We start from the raw sequence: 25673 nt of genomic DNA on the forward strand, positions 1-25673 counted from the left end.
CAAGGGCTACCTAGCCCTTTCCCTTAACCCTACGCCTTCAAGCTAAAAAGAATTGGGACACCTCGACCCCTTCACGTGAATGCGCAAAACTAAAGGTTGGGGTAAATGGAAGGGCTAAACGGTAGAATTGGGATTGGCCTGAGTTTGCATGTTCTCCCCGTGTTGGCTTGGGTTTACTCCGGGTGCTCCGGTTTGCCCCACAATCCAATCACATGCGCTGTAGGGGAACTGATGAACTAAATTGGCCGTAGTGTATGAGTGTGTGTGTGAATGAGAGTGTATGGGTGTTGTCCAGTACTGGGTTGCAGCTGGAAGGGCATCCGCTGGGTAAAACATATGCTGGAATAGTTGGCAGCCACAGGACAGCAGTGCCAGTGCTCTCACCACAGGTATTGGTGGAGTGGAGAGACAGTGATGGAGCCAATTCGGTGGATGGGAATGATTGGCAGGCCATGATCGTAAGTACTGATAGGGGACTTTGGTCAGGACACCGGGGCTACACCCCTAGTCTTTATGAGAAGTGCCATGGGGTTTTTAATGAGCACAGGGAGTCAGGACCTCAGTTTAACGTGTCATCTGAAAGACGGCGCCCACTGACAGTGTAGTGTCCCCTTCACTATACTGAGGCATTAGGACTCACGCAGACCACAGGTTGAGCGCCCCCTGCTGGCCTCACAAACACCACTTCCAACAGCAACCTAGCTTTCCCAAGTGGTCTCCCATCCAGGTACTGACCAGGGTCAGACCTGCTTAGCTTCAGTGAGTAACCGGGCTGCAGGGTGATATGGCTGTGGGTATTAAAGCTATATGTTTGTTTGTTATTTTTAGTATGATGCTGTTTAATAAAGTTTGTGACTAAGTAAACAGTGAAAACATGAATCCCCACAGAAACACCGAATATTTGATATGGTCAGATCAATGCAGCGCACCGAAAACCATGAAGAGACATAATGCTGCCAGACAGAAAACACTGCGTCTGAAGGAGGAAAACACTGATCTGAGGATAATAAATATTGATCACAGGAGTGCAGATGAGCCGACGAAACAAAAGCATCGTAATAAATGAGATACTGTATGAGCCAAGTACAGCATATGAAGACATTATAGAGATACTATAATACTATAGTAAATATAATACTGTTTTTAAACCATACTATAGTAAAATGTATTGCATATATTAAAGTATTTACAACTTTTCGTTAATGAATGCTCCAGCATACTGTAGTATTAACTGTAATAAATACTGTAGCATTCTTTAGCTTTTACTACAGCTACAACTTTGGTGTACTGACTGTGATACTTCCAATTGTTGTAAAAACTATAGTTGATGTTGTTATTGTGTTACCGTAGCAACTATAGAATCACCACTACAGATAAATCACTAACGTTTTCTGTTACCATAGCAACTATGGAATCACTACAACAACAAAAAATTAATATGGTTGTTTAGTTACCATAGCAACTATAGAATTACTACTACATATAAATTACTATAGTTGTTACTGTAGAAACTATAGAATCACTATTATTAATAAATCACTAAGTTGTTCTGTTACCATAGCAGCTATAGAATCACCACTACAGATGAATCACTGAGTTGTTCTGTTACCATAGCAACTATATAATCGCCACAACAGATAAATTACCATAGTTGTTTGGTTACCGTAGCAACTATAGAATCATCACTACAGATAATTCACGAAGTTGTTCTGTTACCATAGCAACTATAGAATCACAACAACAGATAAATTACTATGGTTGTTTAGTTACTGTAGCAACTATAGAATCACCACAACAGATAAATTACCATAGTTGTTTGGTTACCGTAGCAACTACAGAATCACCCCTACAAATAAATCACAGTTGTTGTGTTACCATAGCAACTATAGAATCACCACAATATGCATCAAACAATCAATCAAGAATGCCAAATATTGCGTAGAAAACAAGTCAATAAATTCACATTCCTCCCAACAATAAAACTCTCCCACCTTGAAATTGCTCGCATTGATCCATGAGGTAGTCAGACTGTCCACCATCCGCTCCAGCATGCTCTGGTCCACTTCCAGGTCATGTGACTTTTGTCTGTCCAGAATGTAGCCTATGATTTCTGGAGCAACTTGAAAACGACGTCCGACCTCTTTCTGCGTGACCTGATCCACGATATACTCCATGCTGGACTCCATGACTGATGACTGAGTCGAAACCACACATGCAGACACAAAAACTGGCCTGAGAACAGCCTTTTCAGATCCTGCTCATCCACAGACTGATGATAAATATTAAAAGTACAGTATGTGTTGACTGAGCGATGTTACGAACAGTGCAAGAAATCCTTCTGCAGGGAAATCCACTGAAACACACGCTCCATCATTCCTGCAAGGCATATTAAAATATTCATTTTTGTTGCACTAATTCACAGATTTTAAAGGATTGTTTATTTACATATTTAATATATACCACCATCTAAAATACATATATATATATATATATATATATATATATATATATATATATATATATATATATATATATATATATATATATATATATATATCAAGCAATTTATAGTAAATAGTGTATTGCACTGGATATATTACAGTACTAACAATTCTTTATTAATTCTTTGCCAGGATACTGTGGTATTAACTGTAATAAATACTGTAGCGTAATATTGTAGCAAAATAAACCCTAAAGTTGTTGAAAACTACAGTGTTCAGTCATTTGTTGATATTACTATTGTTTTTACCATAGCAACTGTAGAACTACCACAATGGATCAGTTACAATAGTTGTCGTGTTACCATAGCAATTATAGAATCACCATGACACAATAGTTTTTAAATATACTACAATAGTATACTTTTAAAACAACTTAAGAGAAAACTACAGTATTGAGTCATGTGTTGACACTACTATTGCGTTACCATAGCAACTATAGAATTATTCCAACGGATTAATTACTGTAGTTGTTTTGTTACCGTAGCAACTATAGAATCACCACAACAGTATTTTATACAATGACTGTAAAAAATATGGACGACGCGACAGCCCCTTTTGCCATTGAACGCCTTGAGGGCAAAACGCCTGCTTGACGGGCACAAACTGTCGCAAAAGACTGCTGAAATTGGAGCCAGACATGCGCAGAAGGACTGTCTGATGGAGCCAGAGGAGGAGCCGCGATAATGAGCGGAGTCGAGCTTCCAACCAAACGCTTTATGTAAAATCAACCACGCCCCCCGAACTTCTCACTCGACTGCCGGTGTCTGCACTATAACAAACGCTCACTGATGTAAATAGAAGCACTTACATTAAAAAAACACAATAATATACGGTTTAAAAACGGTGTGATGTAAGCTGTTAAACTTTAATAAAAGCAATACATGGTGGACTGCAGAAATAAACGATCTTTTATACACTCTAGCCTGAATATGAGCACAAATAATATATTCTCTTATTGTTATATTTGTTGTTGGTATTTGTTATCTTCATAGGGGTAGAAATAACACTTGTAAAATATGAACAATAACATATAAACAACACGTACATTTTTAGAAAGGTTTTTATTTTTAATTAGCCATCAACAGAACCCAAAATATAGCCTACACACCATAACGATTTACCATGCGGGAACAATCGTGCGTTTAGAAGATAAATACAGCAAGATTACTAAATATCAACAGGATATTTACACATCCCAACCCTGCAATTTGTCAATTTGTGCAAAAAAACTTTGCACTATTAATACAACGTCTATCTGCTGTAACATCACTAGTATATTGTTTATTCATTTTCGCTTGAATTGTTTATTTATTTAATTTTTATGCCTTCGTTTTCATTTGGTTTATTCGATGCCTTCATTATATCTGGCAACGAGGAATTTACATTCTTTTTAATGTTAGCTGGAGTGTTCAAATAAAACGCCAACAGTAAATGATGTAAATAAATAATATCTAACATTTACAGCTCTATTAGGTTATATAAGATTCGATTTCAAGAACCTTATAATGATTTATAACAGCAAATTCAGTAGATCACTTAATAACATGCCAAAACTTAAAATGCAGAGACGTCCTATAAAGCAAGTTCAAATAACCTTACAGGAGGTCAACGTGGAGATTATTATTTAAACACAAAGAGAATTACTGCTAACGATCTCCTGTATACCCCGTACTTAAATGGGTTTATTTTATTGTGCAGTTTTATTGTCATTTTCGTATTTATTATTATTATTATTATTTAATACTTGTGCAATCGATACAGGTTTATTGTTATTTATTTTGTCCTTTATTTAAATAATTGCTATGCTGTTTGCATCTTTATTCAAAGGTTAAACTCAGTGATACACTTTGCGTTCACATAGTAGCATGCGTTTGTTGTTATATCAACAAAAATGGGTGTAATAACGTTAACAAATGTGAGGGTTTTATATAATGAAGATTCAATCGCGCCAGCTCCAGGCATCAGCGCATAACCTAGTCGCGGCGTCGCGGGCTGATTCTGGCTCGCATGCGGCAGCGCCTGCTCGCTCGGCCGCCGCATCTGGCTCAATTGACTCAGGCTGGAATCGGGCAGTGAGTCCAGGCATCCGGAGTAGGTCCAGCAGAGGTAGTCAGTCTGAGGGGTAAGTCTCCGGCAGGCAAGAACTGGCCCCAGTGTATTTTGCTATCTGGGTGGCTAGGCGTTTATTAGCAAACTAATAAAGCCCGAAAAAAGCTCTGACCTTAGCGAATAAACAGTGTTCCACCAGGATCATGTATGTCAGAAACTGTAGTTTACTGCTGAACTCATTTTGTCATAGTAAAATATCACAGAAATCGAATAATAACACTTCAGTCTTCTACCGAAGCTCAGACGCCGCGCTTTGAGAAACTGTCAATCACTGCTGTTAATCACGATGACACGCCCAGCATTAAATTACTGCTAAAAACAAACTGTTTACAAAAATGAGGATCTGCACCTATTTCAGCACAATAATCAGTGCCTTAATCGACCAGAACCATCTTTCGGGACATTTTATTGCAAGTGTAATTAATTTTTTTATTTGGGCTCAAGTCTCTTTCATTAACACGGAGGAGGCGGGCTTTATGACTTGTACTGCAGCCAGCCCCCAGGGGGCGATCTAACGGCCGAGACCTTCACTCAAACGCAGGCTTGCGGCACACTTGATTTTATACAACACAGTTGAATTATCACAATGAACCAATGACAATAGTTGCTTTGTTAGCATAGCAACTGTATAATCACCACAACAGATCAATTACTATAGTTGTTGTGTTACCATAGCAACTATAGAACTACCACAATGAATCAATAACCATCGTTGTTGTTACCATAGCAACTATAGAATTAACACAATGAATCAATTACCATAGTTGTTGTGTTACCATAGCAACTATAGAATCGCCACAGCAGATCAATTACTGTAGCTGTTGTGCTACCATAGCAACTATAGAATTATCACAATGAATCAATTACCATAGGTTTTGTGTTACCATAGCAACTATAGAATCGCCACAGCAGATCAATTACCATATTTGTTGTGTTACCATAGCAACTATAGAATTACCACAATGAATCAATTACCATAGTTGTTGTGTTATCATAGCAACTATAGAATCACCACAACAGATACATTTAAGTGTTTTACTATGGTACTGTTCAAAAACACCAGACTAGAGTATTTACTATAAATTACTATGCATGATCCATATTCACTGTAAAAATCAATGGATGCCCCCCAATAAATCAAGAAATAATAGTAATCATCCTAAATTTGAAACTTTAGGAACATGATTAGCTTGCTTTAACATAATTAAGATAAAAACATATGCTGTCGCGACTTATTGATGCTTTTTTTAGTCTCTGCATCACTAAGCAAAAGTACCTTATTTATTTCGTTGCATTATTACCTTTACACAATAACACTTCAATTGATGTAACATTTCACACACAATCCACCACACTGAACTGAGCTAAACTGAACTGAACTTAAACACTGAAAACTGAAATCAAACTGTTTCAATTTAATATGATCTTCTTTGTGAAGCTGCTTTGACACAAAATAAAAGCGCTATACAAATAAAGGTGAATTGAAATTAAGTGAATTTATATGAATTAATGGCAAAAATTCAGTAGCAGTATCATGGTTCTTTGTGATTTCCATATTCAAATACCATGGTGTTTATGGCATATGATAAACGCAGCATTACCATGACACTGTGTGATAATAATGCAAAAGATGATGTTGATACTGGGATATTTTAATCCTTCTTCTAATTTCTTTGCAAATACTGTCTTGCGAACATGTTAATCAGCACCTGTCAATCAGTTCAGCAGGAAACCACACTCCTACATCACGTTGTGGTGGGCCTCAAAGTCACTAGTAGACTTGTTGTGTTTATATCGACCCAATATGACTGTGGACACACTATACCACACACACTTCTGTCAAAACTGCTTTCAAATGCTTTAAATTGCAAGGACTTGTCCATAACAAAGTTTTTGCGTTTATCTGAAGACATCTGCAGCCTCAGTTTTCACTCATTAAGTATTAATGAAGCAGCTGTTGTGATTGCTAATCTAACTTTAGCAGTGTTTAATTTCACCCAGCAGTTGTTTAGCAGCTGTCTGCTCAACAGATCTCAGTATAAACAGGATGGTCTGCTTGACACTTGCGTGCTTAACAAAACCCAGGACCAGTCAGGGCTAACTTGACAAGTAAACGCGCAGTAAAACATTAGCAAACAGCACTTTAGCTTGTTATTAGCAACAGACTGTTTACAAATACCTGTGCACGCATTATCTGTTAGATATATTCTGTATTGTAGGAATATATCTCTGTAGGAAAAATACTTTAATGCCTAGCCTGGAAAAAAAAAAAAACATTGTTCAAAGGTTTAAATGTTGCATATATCTATGAAATGCACTAACCGGCCACTTTATTAGGTACACCTGTCCAGCTGCTTATTAACGCAAATTTCTAATCAGCCAATCATAATGCGGCAACTCAATTCATTTAGGCATGTAGACATGGTCAAGACGATCTACTGCAGTTCAAACTCAGCATCAGAATGGGGAAGAAAGGGGATTTAAGTGACTTTAAACGTAGTATGGTTGTTGGTGCCAGACGGGCTGCTCTGAGTATTTCAGAAACTGCTGATCTACTGGGATTTTCACGAACAACCATGTCTAGGGTTTACATGGTCCGACAAAGTGGAAATATCCAGTGAGCGGCAGTTCTGTGGAGGCAAATGCCTTGTTGATGCCAGAGGTCAGAGGAGAATGGCCAGACTGGTTCCAGCTGATAGAAAGGCAACAGTGACTCAAATAAGCACTCGTTACAACCGAGCTCTACAGAAGAGCATCTCTGAACACACAACACGTCCAACCTTGAGGCGGATGGGCTACAGCAGCAGAAGAGCACACCGGGTGCCGCTCCTGTCAGCTAAGAACAGGAAACTGAGGCTACAATTCACACAGACTCACCAAAACTGGACAATAGAAGATTGGAGAAACGTTGCCTGCTCTGATGAGTCTCCATTTCTGCTGACACATTCGGATGCTCGGGTCAGAATTTGGCCTCAACAACATGTAAGCATGGATCATCCTGCCTTGTATCAGCGGTTCAGGCTGGTGGTGGTGGTGTAATGGTGTGGGGGAGATTTTCTTTGGGTCCATTAGTACCAATTGAGCATCAACGCCACAGCCTACCTGAGTATTGTTGCTGACCATGTCCATCCCTTTATGAGCACAGTGTCTCCATCTTCTGATGGCTACTTCCAGCAGGATAACACACCATGTCATACAGCGTAAATCATCTCAGACTGGTTTTTGAACATGACAATGAGTTCACTGTACTCAGATGGCCTCCACAGTCACCAGAACTCAATCCAATAGAGCAGCTTTGGGATGTGGTGGAACGGGAGATTGGCATCATGGATGTGCAGCCGACAAATCTGCAGCAACTGTGTGATGCTATCATGACAATATGGAGCAAAATCTCTGAGGAATATTTCCAGTAGCTTGTTGAATCTCTGATATGAAGGATTAAGGCAGATCTGAAGGCATAAGGGGTCCAATCCGGTACTATTAAGGTGTACCTAATAAAGTGGCCGGTGAGTGTATTTTCTATTGTAAGCTATTAAAAGTATTAATGTCTATTTCTTTACACATTATAATATATTTAAATTGCAAAATACTCGTATGTTAAGCCTGATTTTAATAAAAAAAAACATTATTAAAATGTTTGATATTAAATACTGTATTTATTTGTGAGATTTACTCTGTATTGTACATTATTAAAAATATTAAAGTGCACAAAATAACATATTTAAACTGCATACACCTAACTCTTAAATTAATCCCTTTAGGTTAAATATTTAAATGTGAAATTCATGTTAAAATAAGTGTAAAAATCTTTATGTGAAGATGTAAAAAGTTGTTTAACTCTATTTGAAGAGTTCAGATGCATTTCCTATGTAGCACATGCACTCATTTACATAAACTAATGCCAAGAAATAACCATATAATCTCACTGTAGATTAATTCTAGCATTAGTTTTAAAGTAAAGTTAATTTAAAGAAACACACAAATGCTCAACCCTGAGTTTTGTCAATTAAAACTTCCTGTAAACACTAATTATTATCATTTTATTCATTTTAACTAACATAACAATTCACAATTATTATATATTTGTTTATTTCACTTGTAGCACACTTTCAAATACAGTAATAAAGTCAATAAATAACTCTAGATTTATTCTAACATTAGTTTTAAAGTAAAGTTAATTAAAAGGAAAAATGCAAAAGCAGCACAACTTGAGTTTAATGTCATTCAAAAACTCCCTGTAAACACTAATATATATATATATATATATATATATATATATATATATATATATATATATATATATATATATATATATATATATATGCATGACTGTAAATGATGCATTCATGTGTATTACTGTACATTATAATATGTTTAAATTTATAATGGCAAAAATACTCCTATGTTAAGCCTGAATTTAATTTAAAAAACATTATTAAAATGTTTAATATTAAATCCTGTTTTCATCTGTAAAATCTATTCTGTATTGTGCATTATTAAAAAGATTAAAGTGCACAAAATAACATATTTAAAATGCATACTCCTAACTCCTTTAGGTTAAATATTTAAATGTGAAATTGATGTTAAAATATGTGTAAAAATCTTTACATGAAGATGTAAAAAGTATCAATAAAACCCAGATGTGACCTTTTGCATATCTTTTCTACATCACTAACAAAAAAGCACCTTGGATTTTTGCATTGGCTTAATATCAAATACACAATGACAGTATTATTATTATTAATATCATTTCAACTAACATCACATTTCACAAGCATTTATATATTTGTCTATTTCTTAAGTAGCACATGCACTCATTTACATACACTAATAATGCCAATAACTAACCATATAATCTGACTGTAGATTAATTCTAACATTAGTTTTAAAGTAAAGTTAATTAAAAGAAACACACAAATGCACAACCCTGAGTTTTATGTCAATTAAAACTTCCTATAAACACTAATTATTATTATTTGAATCATTTTAACTAACATAACAATTCACAAGCATTATATATTTGTTTATTTCACTAGTAGCACACTTTCACATACAGCAATAAAGTCAATAAATAACTCTAGATTCATTCTAACATTAGTTTTAAAGTAAAGTTAATTTAAAAACACACACAAATGCACAACTCTGAGTTTTATGTCAATTAAAACTTCCTGTAAACACTAGATATTATTATTTTTATCATTTTAATTCACATAACATTTCACAAGCATTCATATATTTGTCCATTTCTTTAGTAGCACATGCACTCTTCCACATACTCTAATAAAGCCAATATTTAATTAAATATTATTACAGTAGATTCATTATAACCTAGTTTTAAAGTAAAGTTAATTAAAAGGAAAAATGCAAATGCAAAAGCAGCACACCTGGAGTTTAATGTCATTCAAAAACTCCGTGTGAACACTAATACATATATATGCATGACAGTAAATGATGCATATCTGCTTTTACACTGTCTGCTATGTGTTTTGCATGCAGGACGGTCGGAATGTGTGGCACATAATAACATTTAGCGCATGCACAAACTCTTCTGACAGTGCACGAGTCAAAGCGCAACTAGTGATAAGAGCTGATGAGAAAGAGCTGATCGGGGATCAGACGTACCTGCTGTCGGGTTTACTGCTTGTTTCCCGTGGCTTCATCATCAGTTGATGTTTGGAAGGAAACGGCGAGATCTCCGCCCATTGTGCGGCTTCAAGAAGCCAGGACTGCAGTGCGCATGCGCCGGTTGGAGCGGCCTCGGCTGTGTGTTGTTGAATACAGCACGCCCTCTGGTGGCTGATCACAGGTTGTAACTTTAAAAACATCAATTATTTCGGTTTATTTCATATTATTTAATTAAATTAACCAATAACTGTATTTTTCTAACGTCTACCCCTATTCCAGTCTTAAATACAACCCTCACTGTAATGGAAAAAACAGTAATTATACTGAGTATTGTTAATTTTTTATTAAATTACCCGTCTATTCCCACCCCAATTCTCACAGTGATGTAAAGATATTCATAATTGTTGTACAGTTGTACGCTAAATTATCATTATTTTTCATGAGCTATTGTGAAATTATTATTTTTTTGAATATAAAAATAACTTTAATAATTAAAGTAAAAGTAATAAACGTCATGCTGAATATTGTTAATTATGAAAGTTCCCCTTATGGAAGACCAAACCGGAAAAACTTTAAAGGATTAAATAAATACATTTAAATACTTTTAGGTGTAAATTTATTTAAAAATACAATATATCTGATTTATTAAGTCAGCATTACTTAATATTATTTTTCTTTTGTTATATTTGTTTAATGTATTTCTAATATTAATATTGTTTATTAATGTAATCGAATGAATAATGTAAAAAAATAAATCATGAAAACGAATGTAACTAAATTTGCAGACATTTATAGAAATAATTTATAGAAGTAATATGGCTGTAATATATGCATTTATTTCTCTAAATTTTTTTCTCCATGCCCTACGTTTAAAATATATATATTAAATATTAGAAATTAAAATTAAATAAATAATAAATTTGCAGATAAATAAGGGAATAAGCTGAAGGAAAGTAAGTAAATAAAAATAATAATGATAATAATGATAATAATAATAATAATTATTATTATTATTATTATTATTTTAATACTAATAAAAATAATGATAATAATAATAATGATAATAATAAAATTAATTAATAATATTAATAATAATAATGATGATGATGATGATGATGATAAAAATAATAATGAATAATAAAAATAATGGTAATAAAATAAAATAATAATGATAATAATAATACTAATAAAAATAATTATAATAATAAAATAATAATAACAACAACAATATTATTAATAATAATGATGTTATTAATAACCCAAATAAAAATATTGATAAAACATATATAATAATAATGATAATAATGATTATGATGATAATATTAATAATACTAATAAAAATATTGATAATAATAATAACAATAATAATAATAATAATAATAATGATGATGATGATGATGATGAAACTAATAACAATAAAAATTATGCTAATAAAAAATAAATAATAATAGTTTATACACTAAAAAAATCCTGGTTGCCTCACATTTTTAAGCTAAATCAAACTAACCCTATGAGTCCATTGAACTTATATCATGTTAAACTGACTCAAAACAGCCTGCATAACTTCCAAAATTAAGTTAGAACATGATTAACTTACTTTAATAAGTAACAATGACCTCTTAACACACATTTTGACATAACAAATCGATCATATATTTTGGTTACAGTGTATAGACCTAAATATCTGTGTAAAACATTCAAAAATACATGCTTAATTATTTTCTTTTACATTCTTTAAACACAAAAATATGGATACATTAGATCTGTAGTGTGTAGATGGAAATATCTGATCTTTAATTATCCCTGAAATACATCCGACTGCTTAAATCAAATAGGTTATTGATTTCATAAATAAGTGTTATTGATTTGAGCCCCAGTTATAAAATATATTCTACTTAGCATGCAATAAAATAGATTTTAGCCAAAAAACATCAACTGAATCGTCCTGTGGGCTGTGGGTGTGGAGTTATTGTGTATTTTACTCCTCCCAGTGCAGTAAATCATCATCAGCTCTCCGCTCCTCCTCCGACACCCGAAGCGAAATCAACATCTAGTTTGACGCTGAACGGACACATAACAAGATTTTACTGGAATTCGCGTTATTTTCCGTCTAAATCGCTGTCAAGGCTATTAAAAGAGCCTCAAGATCATGTCAGATTATTTCAGAAAACTGCTAGACTTCCGGAAGTGATTCCTCAGGTGAGTTTCTGCCTTCAAGTCTCATAATTTACATCAATAGTAGAAGTCATGTAGTCGAACGGTGAGAAAGTGGCTCATATATCAGTTTCATTTTAAAGATGATCATAAGAAAGTGTTTTTTGTGTAATTTACATTTAGCCTACATTTGTTTAAATATAGCCTTTAGCAAACGCCCTTATTAAAAGTGAACTTATAATGAGGCAAATATAAACACATTTAAATATCATTTCTGTATCATACAGTATTTACAGTATCATAATAACTGTTATTAAATTATAAATAAACAGCTTTAGGTATTTAAAAAAATATATAATTAATATATGTATAAATATATCTCAGTTAAAATGTAAACATTATATTGAATATATTTAATTCAATATTAGGCTTTATTAACACGTACATTTATTTATTTATTTATTTAAAATAAACAAATCCAAAAAACGTATTTATTATATTCTTATATTTTCAATATATTTGTTTATATTTTTAATAATAATAAATTAAATATATTTTATTATGACTTTATTATAAATATTTCAAACATTTTAAATGCTTAAATATGATCCAAACAAAGCGATTTCTCAAAAACAAATCAAATACTTTATTATTTATCATATCCTACACACTAAAAATGTCCCTGTTTAACCCAACATTATGTTACAACCCAGCATTTTTATCGTGAGTATTAACATATTTTCATTTAATGAATAATTCAATAAAATACTATTAAAAATTATATTTACATTAAATATGAATACCATAATTAGAAAATTTTGCCACAAATTATTTTGTAATTACTGTATATATTTATTTAATTTAGTAATAATGAATACACTAAAATAAAAATGCAGGATTTGTCTATATTTGACCTCACAACCACAACCCAACTACTGAAATATATTAATAAGTCAATAATAATATTTACATTAAATATATATATATTATTAAATTATATTATTATATTATTGACTTATTAATATATTTCAGTATATATATATATATATATATATATATATATATATATATATATATATATATATATATATATATATATATATATTATAATTTAATATAATTTATAATATAATATAATTTTCCCAGTAATGGGTTGCAGCTGGAAGGGCATCTGCTGCATAAAACAAATGCTGGATAAGTTTAATAAAGATTAATAAAGGGACTATGGGAAAGGGAAAATGAATGAATAAATAAATACCATAATTAGTATATGTTGCCACAAATTTATGGAATTTTGTAAGAATAAGTACACTTATAAAATGCTGGGTTGTTTTAATACACGTAGGGTCAATTGAAGACAAACCCAACCGTTGGGTTAAAAAGTGTCATTTAAATTAACTTGAAAAACCTACCCAATATCAGGTGGATTCATATTTAACCAAACACTTGGTTAAAACAACGCAGCATTTTTAGAGTGTGTGAATTAATTGATGTTTTAAATCAATACATATATTGTATATGACACTATATTTTATTTTAACTTGTAAAACGGCAGTTGGGATGACAGTGATATTAAATTAAATTATAAAATAAATTAATTAAAAATAAAAATATATAAAATAAAATACATGAATTAAATTTAATTTAAAAATCTAGTTAAATTAAATTATAAACTAAATTAGTTAAAAATAGAAAAATATATAAAATAAATTAAATTTAAAAATCGAATTAAATTAAGTTCAATTAAATTTTAAAAATTAATTAAATTAAAATAAATTAAAATAAAATGATTTAATTAAAATAATCCAGTGTTTTCTGTTTGTAACTTAATAGACACACACACACGCACAGATGCCAATTCTTGGTTTTATAAGTAAAGTGACAGGAAGCATTTGAATCAGATTATCAGTGATAAAGCTGTGCTCGTCTCTAAATGACTCTTCCTGCCATTGTTTAATAACTTACTCCTTTTCCCTCACTTTTAACGACTTTATACACTTGCATTGAAAACTGATGAAGCATCACTTCATCAACCCGTCAAGCTTTGAAACGCAGAATGGTGATCTATATTGAATAAAGGTTGATGTTCTGTGTAAGTGCTTGCATGGCAGAAGCTCTCAGTTGTGGTCTGAAGTTTTGCACAAGCTGCAGGTTTCTGGTACACACAGATAAAGAGTCATAATGCAGTGTGTCCTATTTAGGGACGCTGTATGGGTGGATGTTACACAGAAAACAGCGCTGACCTCTTTCTGTCGTACCTGGTCACTGACAGCTTTCAGAAGTCATGCTGTTGTTTCTGTCAGTGTGTGAAGAAGATATCTGTAGTTAACATATGTTTAATCTTTTACAAGCACAATCTATAATATAGCGCTCTTTAGATGTAACAAGTTTTTTTAAGTGACTTTTAAAGGTCTGTTTTTCCAGAACTTTCACTTTCTCTGTTCCTCTAATCTTTTGAGCAAGGTTCCTTTGATCATCTCTCACCACATGGAAAATACTCTAGTCATTCTAGTAAAAACCATTCTGCTTTTTAAACCACAGTACTGTTAAGCACTTCAATTGATCTGTTGTGGTGATTCTATAGTTGCCATGGTAACACAGCAACTATGTTAATTCATCTGCTGTGGTGATTTTATAGTTGCCATGGTAACACAGCAACTATAGCAATTTATCTGCTGTGATGATTCTATAGTTGCCATAGTAACACAGCTACTATGGCAATAAATCTGGTGTGGTGATTCTAAAGTTACCATGGTAAAACAGCATCTACAGTAGTTCATGTGCTGTGGTTATTCTATAGTTGCCATGGTAACACAGTGTCTATAGTAGTTCATCTGCTGTGGTGATTCTATTGTTGCCATGGTAACACGGCGACTATAGTAATTAATCTGTTGTGGTGATTCTATAGTTGCCATGGTAACACAGCAACTACAGTGATTCATCTGTTGTGGTGATTCTACAGGTGCCATGGTAACAGCAAATATAGCAATTTATCTGGTGTGGTGATTCTAAAGTTACCATGGTAAATCCGCATCTATAGTAGTTGATGTGCTGTGGTGATTCTATAGTTGCCATGGTAACACGGCGACTATAGTAATTTTTCTGCTGTGATGATTCTAAAGTTGCTATGGTAACACAGCGTCTATAGTAGTTTAACTGCTTTATTAATTCTATAGTTGCCATGGTGACAGCAACTTTAGTAATTAATCTGTAGTGGTGATTCTACAGTTGCCATGGTAACACAGCGTCTATAGTAGTTCATCTGCTGTGGTGATTCTATAGTTGCCACGGTAACACAGCGACAATAGTAATTTATTCGCTGTAGTGATTCTGTTGGTTCCATAGTAACACAGCAACTAGGAAATGTTGTAGCTTACAAAATGCAGCCCGAGGCGTGCATATTAATTATCCCAGAACCACATATGAGTCTGTGTTATCCTGATGACATGGATGCTCGTCAGGTCCAGATAAACAACCTAAAGTACATGCAAATGCTAAGAGCATGCACTGTTAGTCACGCAACAGTCTGCTTTGTGTTCTGATGTTCACCGGGGATTTACACTGACTTCATTTACACAAGAACGAGGAAACAATGGTGTCTGTGGCTCACTGTATGCCCATTTCCACAGACTGATCTCTTTATTATTCAACTAGTCAACTAGGTATACCCAGATTTTCTTTACAGGGCACCTTTGCATTTTCTCCATGCATTATAGTTTCCCTCATTTGTAATGAGTTTCTTCTTTATTTCAGACAGCTGTCCCACATGGCCCACAGCAGCGATCAATACACATCTCTGAACTCTCCAGAGGAGAACGACGAAACCAGCAGCCAAGAGTTTGAGTCAGACATCCTTCTCAATCATTCCACAACCGTCCCACAACCTACGCACAACGTTCACCAGCGCACCAATGCCATCTTCTCTCATCAGCATCCGCCTCCATCGTTGACCCATCAGACGCCGTTCCCCAGTTGGGTCGAGCTGAGGGCTTCTCCTCAAAGTCTGCCATCAGCGCTCTACCACACGCTTTCAGACAGCGGCTCGTTTTTTCCCAGCAGGCCTCACTCTCTGCCTGGCAGCTGTAGCCCGAGTCTCGTGAGTCTGGAGCATCCCAGATCTCTGCACTCATTCTTGCATTCAGGGGACTTTTACCATCATCAGCCGCCGCTGCCGTCATATCCTGACACGTACATGCGTCCACCGTGCTGCACTCAGTGCCGTCCAGCACCACAACAACAGATCTACAGACCCTCAGGTGAGAGACGCCTCGGAGAGTGTTACTGCGGTTATTTAGCACGCATTACATTGATCACAGTGAAGTTATAATACAGTTACTGTGTGTTTCAGTGACTTTGATCTTTAACCTTCGTGTATTGTTCAATATTTGGGAAGAGGCTAAATGGGTAACAGCACACAAGGGTTACAAGTAAAACTACTGAGACCTTAAACTGAAAGTGTAAATGGTCCAAAGTGCACTAAAAGAGGTCAGACACTAGACTCAGTCTCTTATGAGAACTTGTACATAGCTTTTGGCAGGGGTGTAACTTCCACTGTGGACAGGAGAGACATTTTTTAACCATCCGTCATCATCATCACAAAGGAGCTTGACAGAGCAGGTGTCAGTCATGGTTCAGTGTTCATTCAGTTTGGTTTAGTGTTGATTCAGTTTGGTTCAGTGTCCATTCAGTTTGGTTTAGTGTTGATTCAGTTTGGTTCAGTGTCCATTCAGTTTGGTTTAGTGTTGATTCAGTTTGGTTCAGTGCTCATTCAGTTTGGTTTAGTGTTGATTCAGTTTGGTTCAGTGTTGATTCAGTTTGATTCAGTGTTGATTCAGTTTGTTTATTCAGTTTGGTTCAGTGTTGATTCAGTTTGGTTCAGTGTTAACTTGGTTCAGTGTTGATTCAATTTTGTTCAGTGTTGATTTAGTTCAGAGCTGATTTGATTGAGTATTTATTCAGTGTGGTTCAGTGTTAATTTGCACCAATGTTGATTCTGTCTGGTTCAGTGTTAATTCTGTTTGGTTCGGAGTTGATTAAGTTTGGTTTAGTGTTGATTCAATTTGGTCCAGTGTTGATTCAGTTCAGTTCGGTGTTCATTTAAATCAGTGTTAATTCAGTTTGGTTCAGTGTTGATTTGGTTCAGTATTGATTCAGTGTTTATTCAGTTTGGTTCAGTGTTGATTCAGTTTGGTTCAGTGTTGATTCAGATTGATTCAATGTTGATTCAGTTTGGTTCAGTGTTGATTAAGTTTGGTTCAGTTTTGATTCAGTGTTTATTGAGTTTTGTTCAGTGTTGTTTCAGTTTGGTTTAGTGTTGATTCAGATTGATTCAATGTTGATTCAGTTTGGTTCATTGTTTATTTAGTTTGGTTCAGTGTTGATTAAGTTTGGTTCAGTGTTGATTCAATGTTGATTCAGTTTGGTTCAGTGTTGATTAAGTTTGGTTCAGTTTTGATTCAGTGTTTTTTAGTTTGGTTCAGTGTTGATTCAGTTTGGTTCAGTTTTGATTCAGTGTTTTTCAGTTTGGTTCAGTGTTGATTCAGTTTGGTTCAGTTTTGATTCAGTGTTTTTCAGTTTGGTTCAGTGTTGATTCAGTTTGGTTCAGTTTTGATTCAGTGTTTTTCAGTTCGGTTCAGTGTTGATTCAGTTTGGTTCAGTTTTGATTCAGTGTTTTTCAGTTTGGTTCAGTGTTGATTAAGTTTGGTTTAGTGTTGATTCAGTTTGGTTCAGTGTTGATTCAGATTGATTCAATGTTGATTCAGTTTGTTTCAGTGTTGATTCAGTTTGGTTCAGTGTTGATTCAGTTTGGTTCAGTGTTGATTCAGTTTGGTTCAGTGTTGAAGTACAGAAAGTCAGTAGGTCATGACTAAAAAGTAAAGTAAATATTAAATCCTATAATATAATATACTATATTCTTACATCTATACTTTTGCTTTATCTTACAGGACTGACGCAGTACAGACAAGTGGACACACACTTTTCTGAAAAGTGAGTCTTTTAGCTGCTGTTGAACACTAATATCAACAAATATTTTAGATATGTTAAAAGTATTTCTTGTAATAATAATTCATGTGGTTGTTATTGATGATAATAATAATGTTGTACTGTTGACCTGTAGAGTTTTTACTAGCATGAAATGTGGTATTTTAATCACAAGAAGGCATTTTACATACACAAATACTGAGTGTTAAAACAATAATTAAAGAATCCAATAATTATCTAAGGTGTTCAAAAGGAAAAAATTACATCATATTAGTTATTAATCGATTTAGAATTCTACAATCTTCTTGTATCATAAACAGTTGTCTGTATATTTAAAAAAATCTGTCTGCTTTTCCATGTGTGTGTGTGTCTCTGTGTGTGTGTGTGTGTGTGTATGTGTATATGTATGTGTGTGTGTTTTCAGTGCCCATGCACCATTAAACTCCAGACCGGCGGCCAATCAGAGCATCACACACCTGCCACAGGAACAGAGTGAGTTCTACTTGCTGTCTACAGTTTAACACACAAGCCACTCATTTCTCTGACCGCCGTGTGTGTGTGTGTGTGTGTGTGTGTGTGTGTTTCTGCATGCAGGAAAAGTGTTTGTGACATACGAGGCGGACAGTGAAGAGCATCTGAAGGAGATCATCAAGTTTGTGTCTCTGTTGAGGAACAACGGCTTCGACACACACGTAATAATAATAATAATAATAATACATTTATTTAAAACAAGAGCAGTAATGTAACAAGAACAGGACTGTAAAAGTAGACATGTACAGCAAAAACACACTATTAAAGGGACGGTTCACACTAAAAATAACAATTTGTTCACTATTTACTCTACATTTACTCCGACAAGGTGAGTCAGTGAGTAGCTCACTGGTTCGAGTCCCAGCTGGGTATCTCTGTGTGAAGTTTGCATGTTCTTCCAATGTTGGCATGGGTTTCCTCCGAGTGCTCGGCAGGATGAACCATATTGGCCATAGTGTATGAGTGTGTTTGTGTGTGAATGAGTGTGTATGGGTGTTTCCCAGTACTGGGTTTCAGCTGCAAGGGCATCCGCAGCATAAAACATATGCTGGATTAGTAAGCGGTTCATTCCGATGTGGCAACCCCTAATGAATAAGGGAGTAAGCTGAAGGAAAATGAATGAATAAAGGAATGAACGAACGAACGAACAAACGAACGAACCCAGTCCAGGAGACTCAAACAAGCAGAAGAAGTTCTTTACTGAGACGTGTTGGTTAATCTGCAGTCATACAGCTTCCTCAAGAAGTTCACGAGTCTGCAAGAGCTTACTGAAGACTCTTACCAGTTTGCAGTCTGCAAGTTTTATCACAAGTCTGTAAGCAAGACTAAAATGAGTCTATATGTTTTTAGAAGGAGGGAAGTGGCTAGGTGGAGATGGCTAAACAAAGCATGCAAATGAAGTAGGTAGGTAGGTGTAAAAACTTGCTCAGCCACTGGTCACACAAGTTTATCAACAAGGGGGTTCCTTTGGCCTGAAAGTATCACCCAAAGACAAAGGAAGAGTTGTTGAAACCCTTCCCGTAACACTTGCATCACTTCGGCTCAGCCAGTAGTCAGGAAGACACAGGTTAATGTCACTCATAGCTGGGCTGTTACGGTTTCCAATGGAATGATATAATTAAAAACCAAAGGATATAACTCTTCAGCTATACGCAGATTATTGTTCATTTGAAACTTGATTATTTACATTTATATTTCACGAAGGTCTTCATGTTCCAGTGTTCAGAAAGTGTGTTTTCTGTGTGCGCAGATCGATGTTTTCGAGCAGCAGCTCAACAGCATCAGTAAAATTGACTGTATGGAGAGATATCTCAATGAGGTGCGTGTAAACGGAGGCTATCATAGTTTTGCATTTTAAAAACAGTGAGAAAAAATAATAATAATAATTATATATACATACAGTTGAAGTGAGAATTATTCGCCTCCCTGTTTATTTTTTCATCAATTTCTATTTAACGTAGAGCAGGTTTTGTCAACACATTTCTAATCATAACAGTGTTAATAGCTCATCTCTAATAACTGATTTATTTTATTTTTGTCATGATGACAGTAAATAATATTAGACTAGATATTCTTCAAGACACTTCTATACAGCTTAAAGTGACATTTAAAGGCTTAACTAGGGTAATTAGGTTAACTAGGCAGGTTAGGGTAATTGAGCAAGTTATTGTATAACAGTGGTTTGTTCTGTAGACTATTGGAAAAATCTAGCGTACAGGGGCTAATAATATTGACCTTAAAATGGTGTTTAAAAAATAAATAACTGCTTTTATTCTAGCCGAAATAAAACAAATCAGACTTTCTCCAGAAGAAAAAATATTATCAGACATACTGTGAAAATTTCATTGCTCTGTTAAGCATAATTTGGGAAATATTTCAAAAAGAAAGAAAAATTCAAAGGGCGGCAAATAATTCAGACGTCCCCTATTTCTATTTAACATAGAGCAGATTTCTTCAGCACATTTCTAATCATAATAGTGTTAATAACTCATCTCTAGTAACTGATTTATTTTATCTTTGCCATGATGACAGTAAATAATATTAGACTACACTGTAAAAAATCAATCCGTAAAATTTACGGTAAAAAAACCGGCAGCAGTGGTTGCCAGTACTTTACCGTTAAAAACACGGTACAAACTGTAAAAGCAATTTTTCATTTTTACAGTAAATTACCGTATTTTATTAATTTGTAGACGTAATATGTCTGTATTCTGAATGATCAACATCTACACATCTTTTGTTACAGTTAGACACATCAGCACACCCAAATTCAGGTGGTGATGAGAAAGTTACAAAATGAGCCAATGCTCATCACAATCAACTTCTCCCACAAGCAGAAAAGAGTATCAGCATATAGAAGGTGCTCAGTGCCATTCACACAGCAGTATGGTAACACGCATAAAATTAAAGTCATGAAATAAACATTGTTTATCAACATTAGATGTAACATAAATCTCCAATGTACATAACTGATGGGGGAACAGCTAAAAAGATCCATATTAATGTCAATAAAGTGCATAAAAAGTGATGTGCCATGCAGGGAATTCTGGGAAAATCAATTTACAGTTATTCGCCGTATATATTAAGGAAACATACCGTTAACCAGGTTACGGATTTGTACTGTAGCATTTTTACAGTATTTTACCGTTGAAATCACGGCCATTTTTTACAGTGTAGATATTCTTCAAGACACTAGTGTTCAGCTTAAAGTGACATGTAAAGGCTTCACTAGGGTAATTAGGGTAAAGTTAGGGTAATTAGGCAAGTCATTGTATAACAGTGGTTTGTTCTGGAGACAATCCAACACTAATATTGCTGAAGGGGCCAATAATATTGAGCTTAATATGAGTTTAAAACAATGAAAAGCTGATTTTACTCTAGCTGAAATAAGACAAATAAGAACAAGAAAATTCCTGAATCTGTTAAACATAATTTGGGAAATATTAAAAGAAAGATGCAGAGAAGGGCGAATAATTGCGACTTCAACTGTATGTGTATTTGTGAAATCTCATGTGATGTTTAACGGAGCAAGCAAATCTGCTCAGTATTTCCTATAATATTTATTTTTTTCTTCTGGAGAAAGTCTTATCTGTTTAATTTTAGCTGGAATAACAGCAGCTTGTTTTATTTGTGCATCTCTCCGGCAGAAAGATTACCTGATCATCATCATCATCAGTCTGAGATATTATGAGACGATCTGCAGCGGAAACATCAGCGTGGAGAGCGACGAGAGGACCAGCAACACTGTGTACATCCACAAGCAGGTCTGAAAAACACAACAATAATGATACTACTGCTCATTAAAATCAGTCTGATTATTCTGCTCAAATGTAGCCTCACAGCAAGAAGGTCGCTGGTTCGAGTCCCAGCTGAGTCAGTTGGCGTTTCTGTGTGGAGTTTGCATGTTCTCCCTGTGTTGGCATGGGTTTCCTCTTGGTGCTCCGGTTTTCCCCACAGTCCAAACACATGCGCTATAGGGGAACTGATTAACTAAACTGCCCGTAGTGTGTGTGTGTGTGTGTGTGTGTGTGTGACTGTGTGTGTATGGGTGTTTTCCAGTGATGTGTCGCAGCTGAAAGGGCATCAACTGTGTAGAACATATGCTGGATAAGTTGGCGGTTCATTCCACAGTGGCAACCCTAGATTTATAAAGGCACTAAGCTGAAAAGAAAATGAATGAATGAATGTTTCCAAGAATTTAGCATGAGCACGCAAAGTAACATTTGCTAAAATATGATGCACTATATGTACTCTAATATGCTCAAAATACAATTACATGTATACAGTTACTTTACTATTCATTCATTCATTCATTTTCCTTTGGCTCAGTCTCTATTTCAGAGGACACCACAGCGGAATGAATCACCAACTATTCCAGCATAAGTTTTACACTGCAAGCCAGTATTGGGAAACACCCACACACACACATACACTACGGCCAACTTAGTACATCAATTGGTTCATCAGCATGTGTTTGGACTGTGGGGGAAACTGGAGCACCGAACATGCAAACTCCACACTGAAATGCCAACTGACCCAGCCGGGCACCGTGCAAGTAAAATAAAAAAAAAGAATCTGACAACGAAGAAAAATAAGCTGGAATGTAATATTTTAATATGCAAAAAATACTTCATGCAGTTAAATAGTAGTAATATTAATAAAATAATAATATAATAAAAATTATAATAAAAATGTAATAATAATAATACAATAATTATAATAATTATAATATAATAATAATAATGTAATAATTTAAAAAATATATAATATAATAATAATAATAATAATAATAATAATAATATAATAATAATAATAATATAAATAATAATAATAATAGTAATAATATAAAAATAATATACCACTAATATTAATATAAATAATAATAATATACAAATAATAATATAATAATAATAATAATAATAACAATAATAAAATATAATAATAATAAACATAAAATATTAATAATATTAATAATAATAATAATAATAATAACAAAACTATAGAATAATAATCTTGGTTGTTTCCTAAGCTTTTCACTCATCATGGCACACGTACTGCTGATGATGTGACAATCAAAGTGATTTGATTGAATCAACATGCATTGTAATATTTTGATATGCACAAAGTATGCAACACATTAAAATAATTAAATAAAAAACAAGTATATAATAATTTGATAAAATAAAGTAAAATAATATGAATAAATGAGCATGAACACAAGTGGGTAGTGCATTAAAATAATAAAATAAAAGCATAAATAATAGAATTATTTTATAAAATATCATATTTTTATATGCACAGTATATTCAATGCACTAAAATAATAATGACATGACAATAAAGAAGACAAATGAACATGCAATGTAATATTTTAATAGTTACAATTATAACTATTATATTAATTATATTTATTTTATTACAGTTATTATTATTATTTCATTATTATAAAATGTATAGCTGCTCCATTCATTCATTTTCATTCAGCTTAGTCCCTTATTTATCAGGGGACAACACAGGGGAATGAACTGCCAACTATTCCAGCATAGGTTTTACTCAGCAGATGCCCTTCCAGCCACAACCCAGTACTGGGAATCCCCCATACACACTCATTTACACACAAACTCATACACTACTGCCAATTTAGTTAATCAATTCCCCAAAAGCGCATGTGTTTAGACCATTGGGGGGTAGTGGGAGGAGGGTGTGCGTGCTCAAAGAAAGGAGGGGGGGTGGTAGAATGGAAAGGGGGGTTATGTGCGAGCTAATGAAGAGTGGGGGGGGGGTGCGCGAACTGAAAGGCATGGAGCAAGTATGGAGATGGTTGCACATTGGGGACTGTATCAAAACACTGAGGAGCCGGGGGGTGGGGGGTGGAATTCCAGGAGTTTTCTGGGAGATGGCCAGGAAATACGGGAAACTCCCAGGAAAAACAGGAGTGTTGGCAGGTATGCCCGGAGGAGACCCACGCCAACACAGGGAGAACATGCAAACTCCACACAGAAATGCTAACTGACCCAGCCGGGACTCGTACCAGCGACCTTCTTGCTGTGAAGCCACTGTGCTAACCATTGAGCCACCGTGCTGTCGCATTGATTTCCACAGTGATCAGTACAGTGCGCTCTGCTATTTACATGCATGATCAATAAAACACAGTTTATTAAATGCAGTTTAAGACCAAACTAATGTGATCAGAACTCTTCTGCTCATGTTTCGGAGCTGTTATTCAGTGCATGCGTGTGTGTGTGTGTGTGTGTGTGTTTTTCTCCATCAGCTGCAGAGCGAGTTCATTCAGAACGGCTGCAGGAACTACAGGTTCATTCCTATCCTGTTCCCGGGGGCCAAAAAGGTTTGTATGACTAGTTTTCACTAACCGGTTAATCTGGTCTGAGTGGGACTGTCCTGTAGACGGCTGTCCTGTTGTTGTTTTTCAGTGTTACGTTCCAGCATGGCTCCAGAACACACACGTGTACAGCTGGCCGGCGGACCGCGATGATATTCTGCGCAGGTTAATGAGAGTGGAGAAGTACAGGCCTCCACCGGTGGGATCCCTGCCTGCTATCTTCTCCATCCCACTGTAGAGGAAAACACACACACACACACACATGCTATACACACACACACACACTTTTCTTATTTGGCATTGTATTCAGGTTGTGAGCAGGGTTTAACTGATTTTATTTGTCTATTTGACCCCATAATTAAAGGGAAAGTTAATGTAAATAATGAGAGTGTCCTGTTTGTTTACTCACCCTCAAGTCATCCAAGATGTTACTCACTTTTAGGTCCCACTTCATACCTTAACTAATAAGTTCTTACCTAAAAATATAAACACAGTGTACTTCATGTGTTGATAATGTATTGCAGAAGACTTGTGGTGGTCTTGAGCTGGGATACGGGTCAGGTTTGGTGGTGAGGGTTGGGTTAAGGTGTAAGGGAGTAATTATAAATGCACTTACAGAAATTAAATACATGCAGGAATTTAATTAATCGTAGGTAAAATGCTAAAACATGCATTAACACAGTGAGTACATTTGATGAATTATTAATTTCAGTGCAAGTAAATATTATTTAAGGCAACTTAACTCCTTTTTGTCGTCAGTAGAAGATTAAAGTAGATTTTGAGCTGGATCTGTGGTTCTTGGTCATTCATAATGGCAGTTAAGGGTGCATTATTAGTGCATTTATACATTATTTAAAGGGTGTTAAGTACATATTTGTATACCACTTCAGCCAGACCTTAAAGGTGCAGTATGTAAGTTTGACACCCAGTGGT

The 25673-nt window shown here is 34.7% G+C and overlaps 2 protein-coding genes across 25 annotated transcripts in view; one reads left to right on the forward strand and one right to left on the reverse strand.

Annotated features, from left to right (window-relative positions):
• The window catches only part of LOC101884241 (CLIP-associating protein 1-B), an 81863-nt gene extending 71531 nt beyond the window's left edge, over positions 1-10332 (reverse strand). For 18 of the 20 annotated variants that reach the window (XM_073917160.1, XM_073917156.1, XM_073917161.1 and 15 more), the window contains exons 1-2: positions 10233-10332; positions 1992-2376 (exon numbers count right to left, since the gene is read on the reverse strand). In XM_073917160.1, coding sequence (XP_073773261.1) covers positions 1992-2186 — 195 coding nt within the window. In that variant the 5' untranslated portion in view covers positions 2187-2376; positions 10233-10332. The remainder of the gene's footprint in view (positions 1-1991; positions 2377-10232) is intronic. The other 2 variants (XM_073917147.1, XM_073917143.1) reach the window with 1 other exon arrangement.
• On the forward strand, positions 2605-25123 carry traf3ip2b (TRAF3 interacting protein 2b). 5 transcript variants are annotated; one of them, XM_073917178.1, is made up of 9 exons: positions 2605-4623; positions 16143-16645; positions 18335-18377; positions 18796-18863; positions 18966-19063; positions 20152-20220; positions 22049-22165; positions 24672-24746; positions 24832-25123. In XM_073917178.1, exons 1-9 carry the CDS (start codon positions 4433-4435, stop codon positions 24976-24978), a joined length of 1311 nt encoding a protein of 436 aa, XP_073773279.1. In that variant the 5' UTR covers positions 2605-4432; the 3' UTR covers positions 24979-25123. The 5 variants fall into 5 exon arrangements, with proteins under 5 accessions (XP_073773279.1, XP_073773280.1, XP_021335592.1 ...); XM_021479917.3 differs by lacking the exon at positions 2605-4623 and adding an exon at positions 12241-12434; XM_073917180.1 differs by lacking the exon at positions 2605-4623 and adding an exon at positions 12241-12434 and having other exon boundaries at positions 16147-16645.
• The last annotated feature ends 550 nt before the right edge of the window (positions 25124-25673 follow it).

The sequence above is a fragment of the Danio rerio genome, chromosome 11 (assembly GCF_049306965.1).
Source record: "Danio rerio strain Tuebingen ecotype United States chromosome 11, GRCz12tu, whole genome shotgun sequence".
Lineage (NCBI taxonomy): Eukaryota > Metazoa > Chordata > Actinopteri > Cypriniformes > Danionidae > Danio > Danio rerio.

What these genes read in the sequence shown, in the direction of transcription:
- traf3ip2b (XM_073917178.1), top strand. Translation starts at nt 4,433, where the DNA reads ATGAAGATTCAATCGCGCCAGCTCCAGGCATCAGCGCATAACCTAGTC. An exon ending in ACAACGGCTTCGACACACAC is followed by an intron (nt 19,064 to 20,151) that starts GTAATAATAATA and finishes CTGTGTGCGCAG; the next exon opens with ATCGATGTTTTCGAGCAGCA. An exon ending in TGTTCCCGGGGGCCAAAAAG is followed by an intron (nt 24,747 to 24,831) that starts GTTTGTATGACT and finishes GTTGTTTTTCAG; the next exon opens with TGTTACGTTCCAGCATGGCT.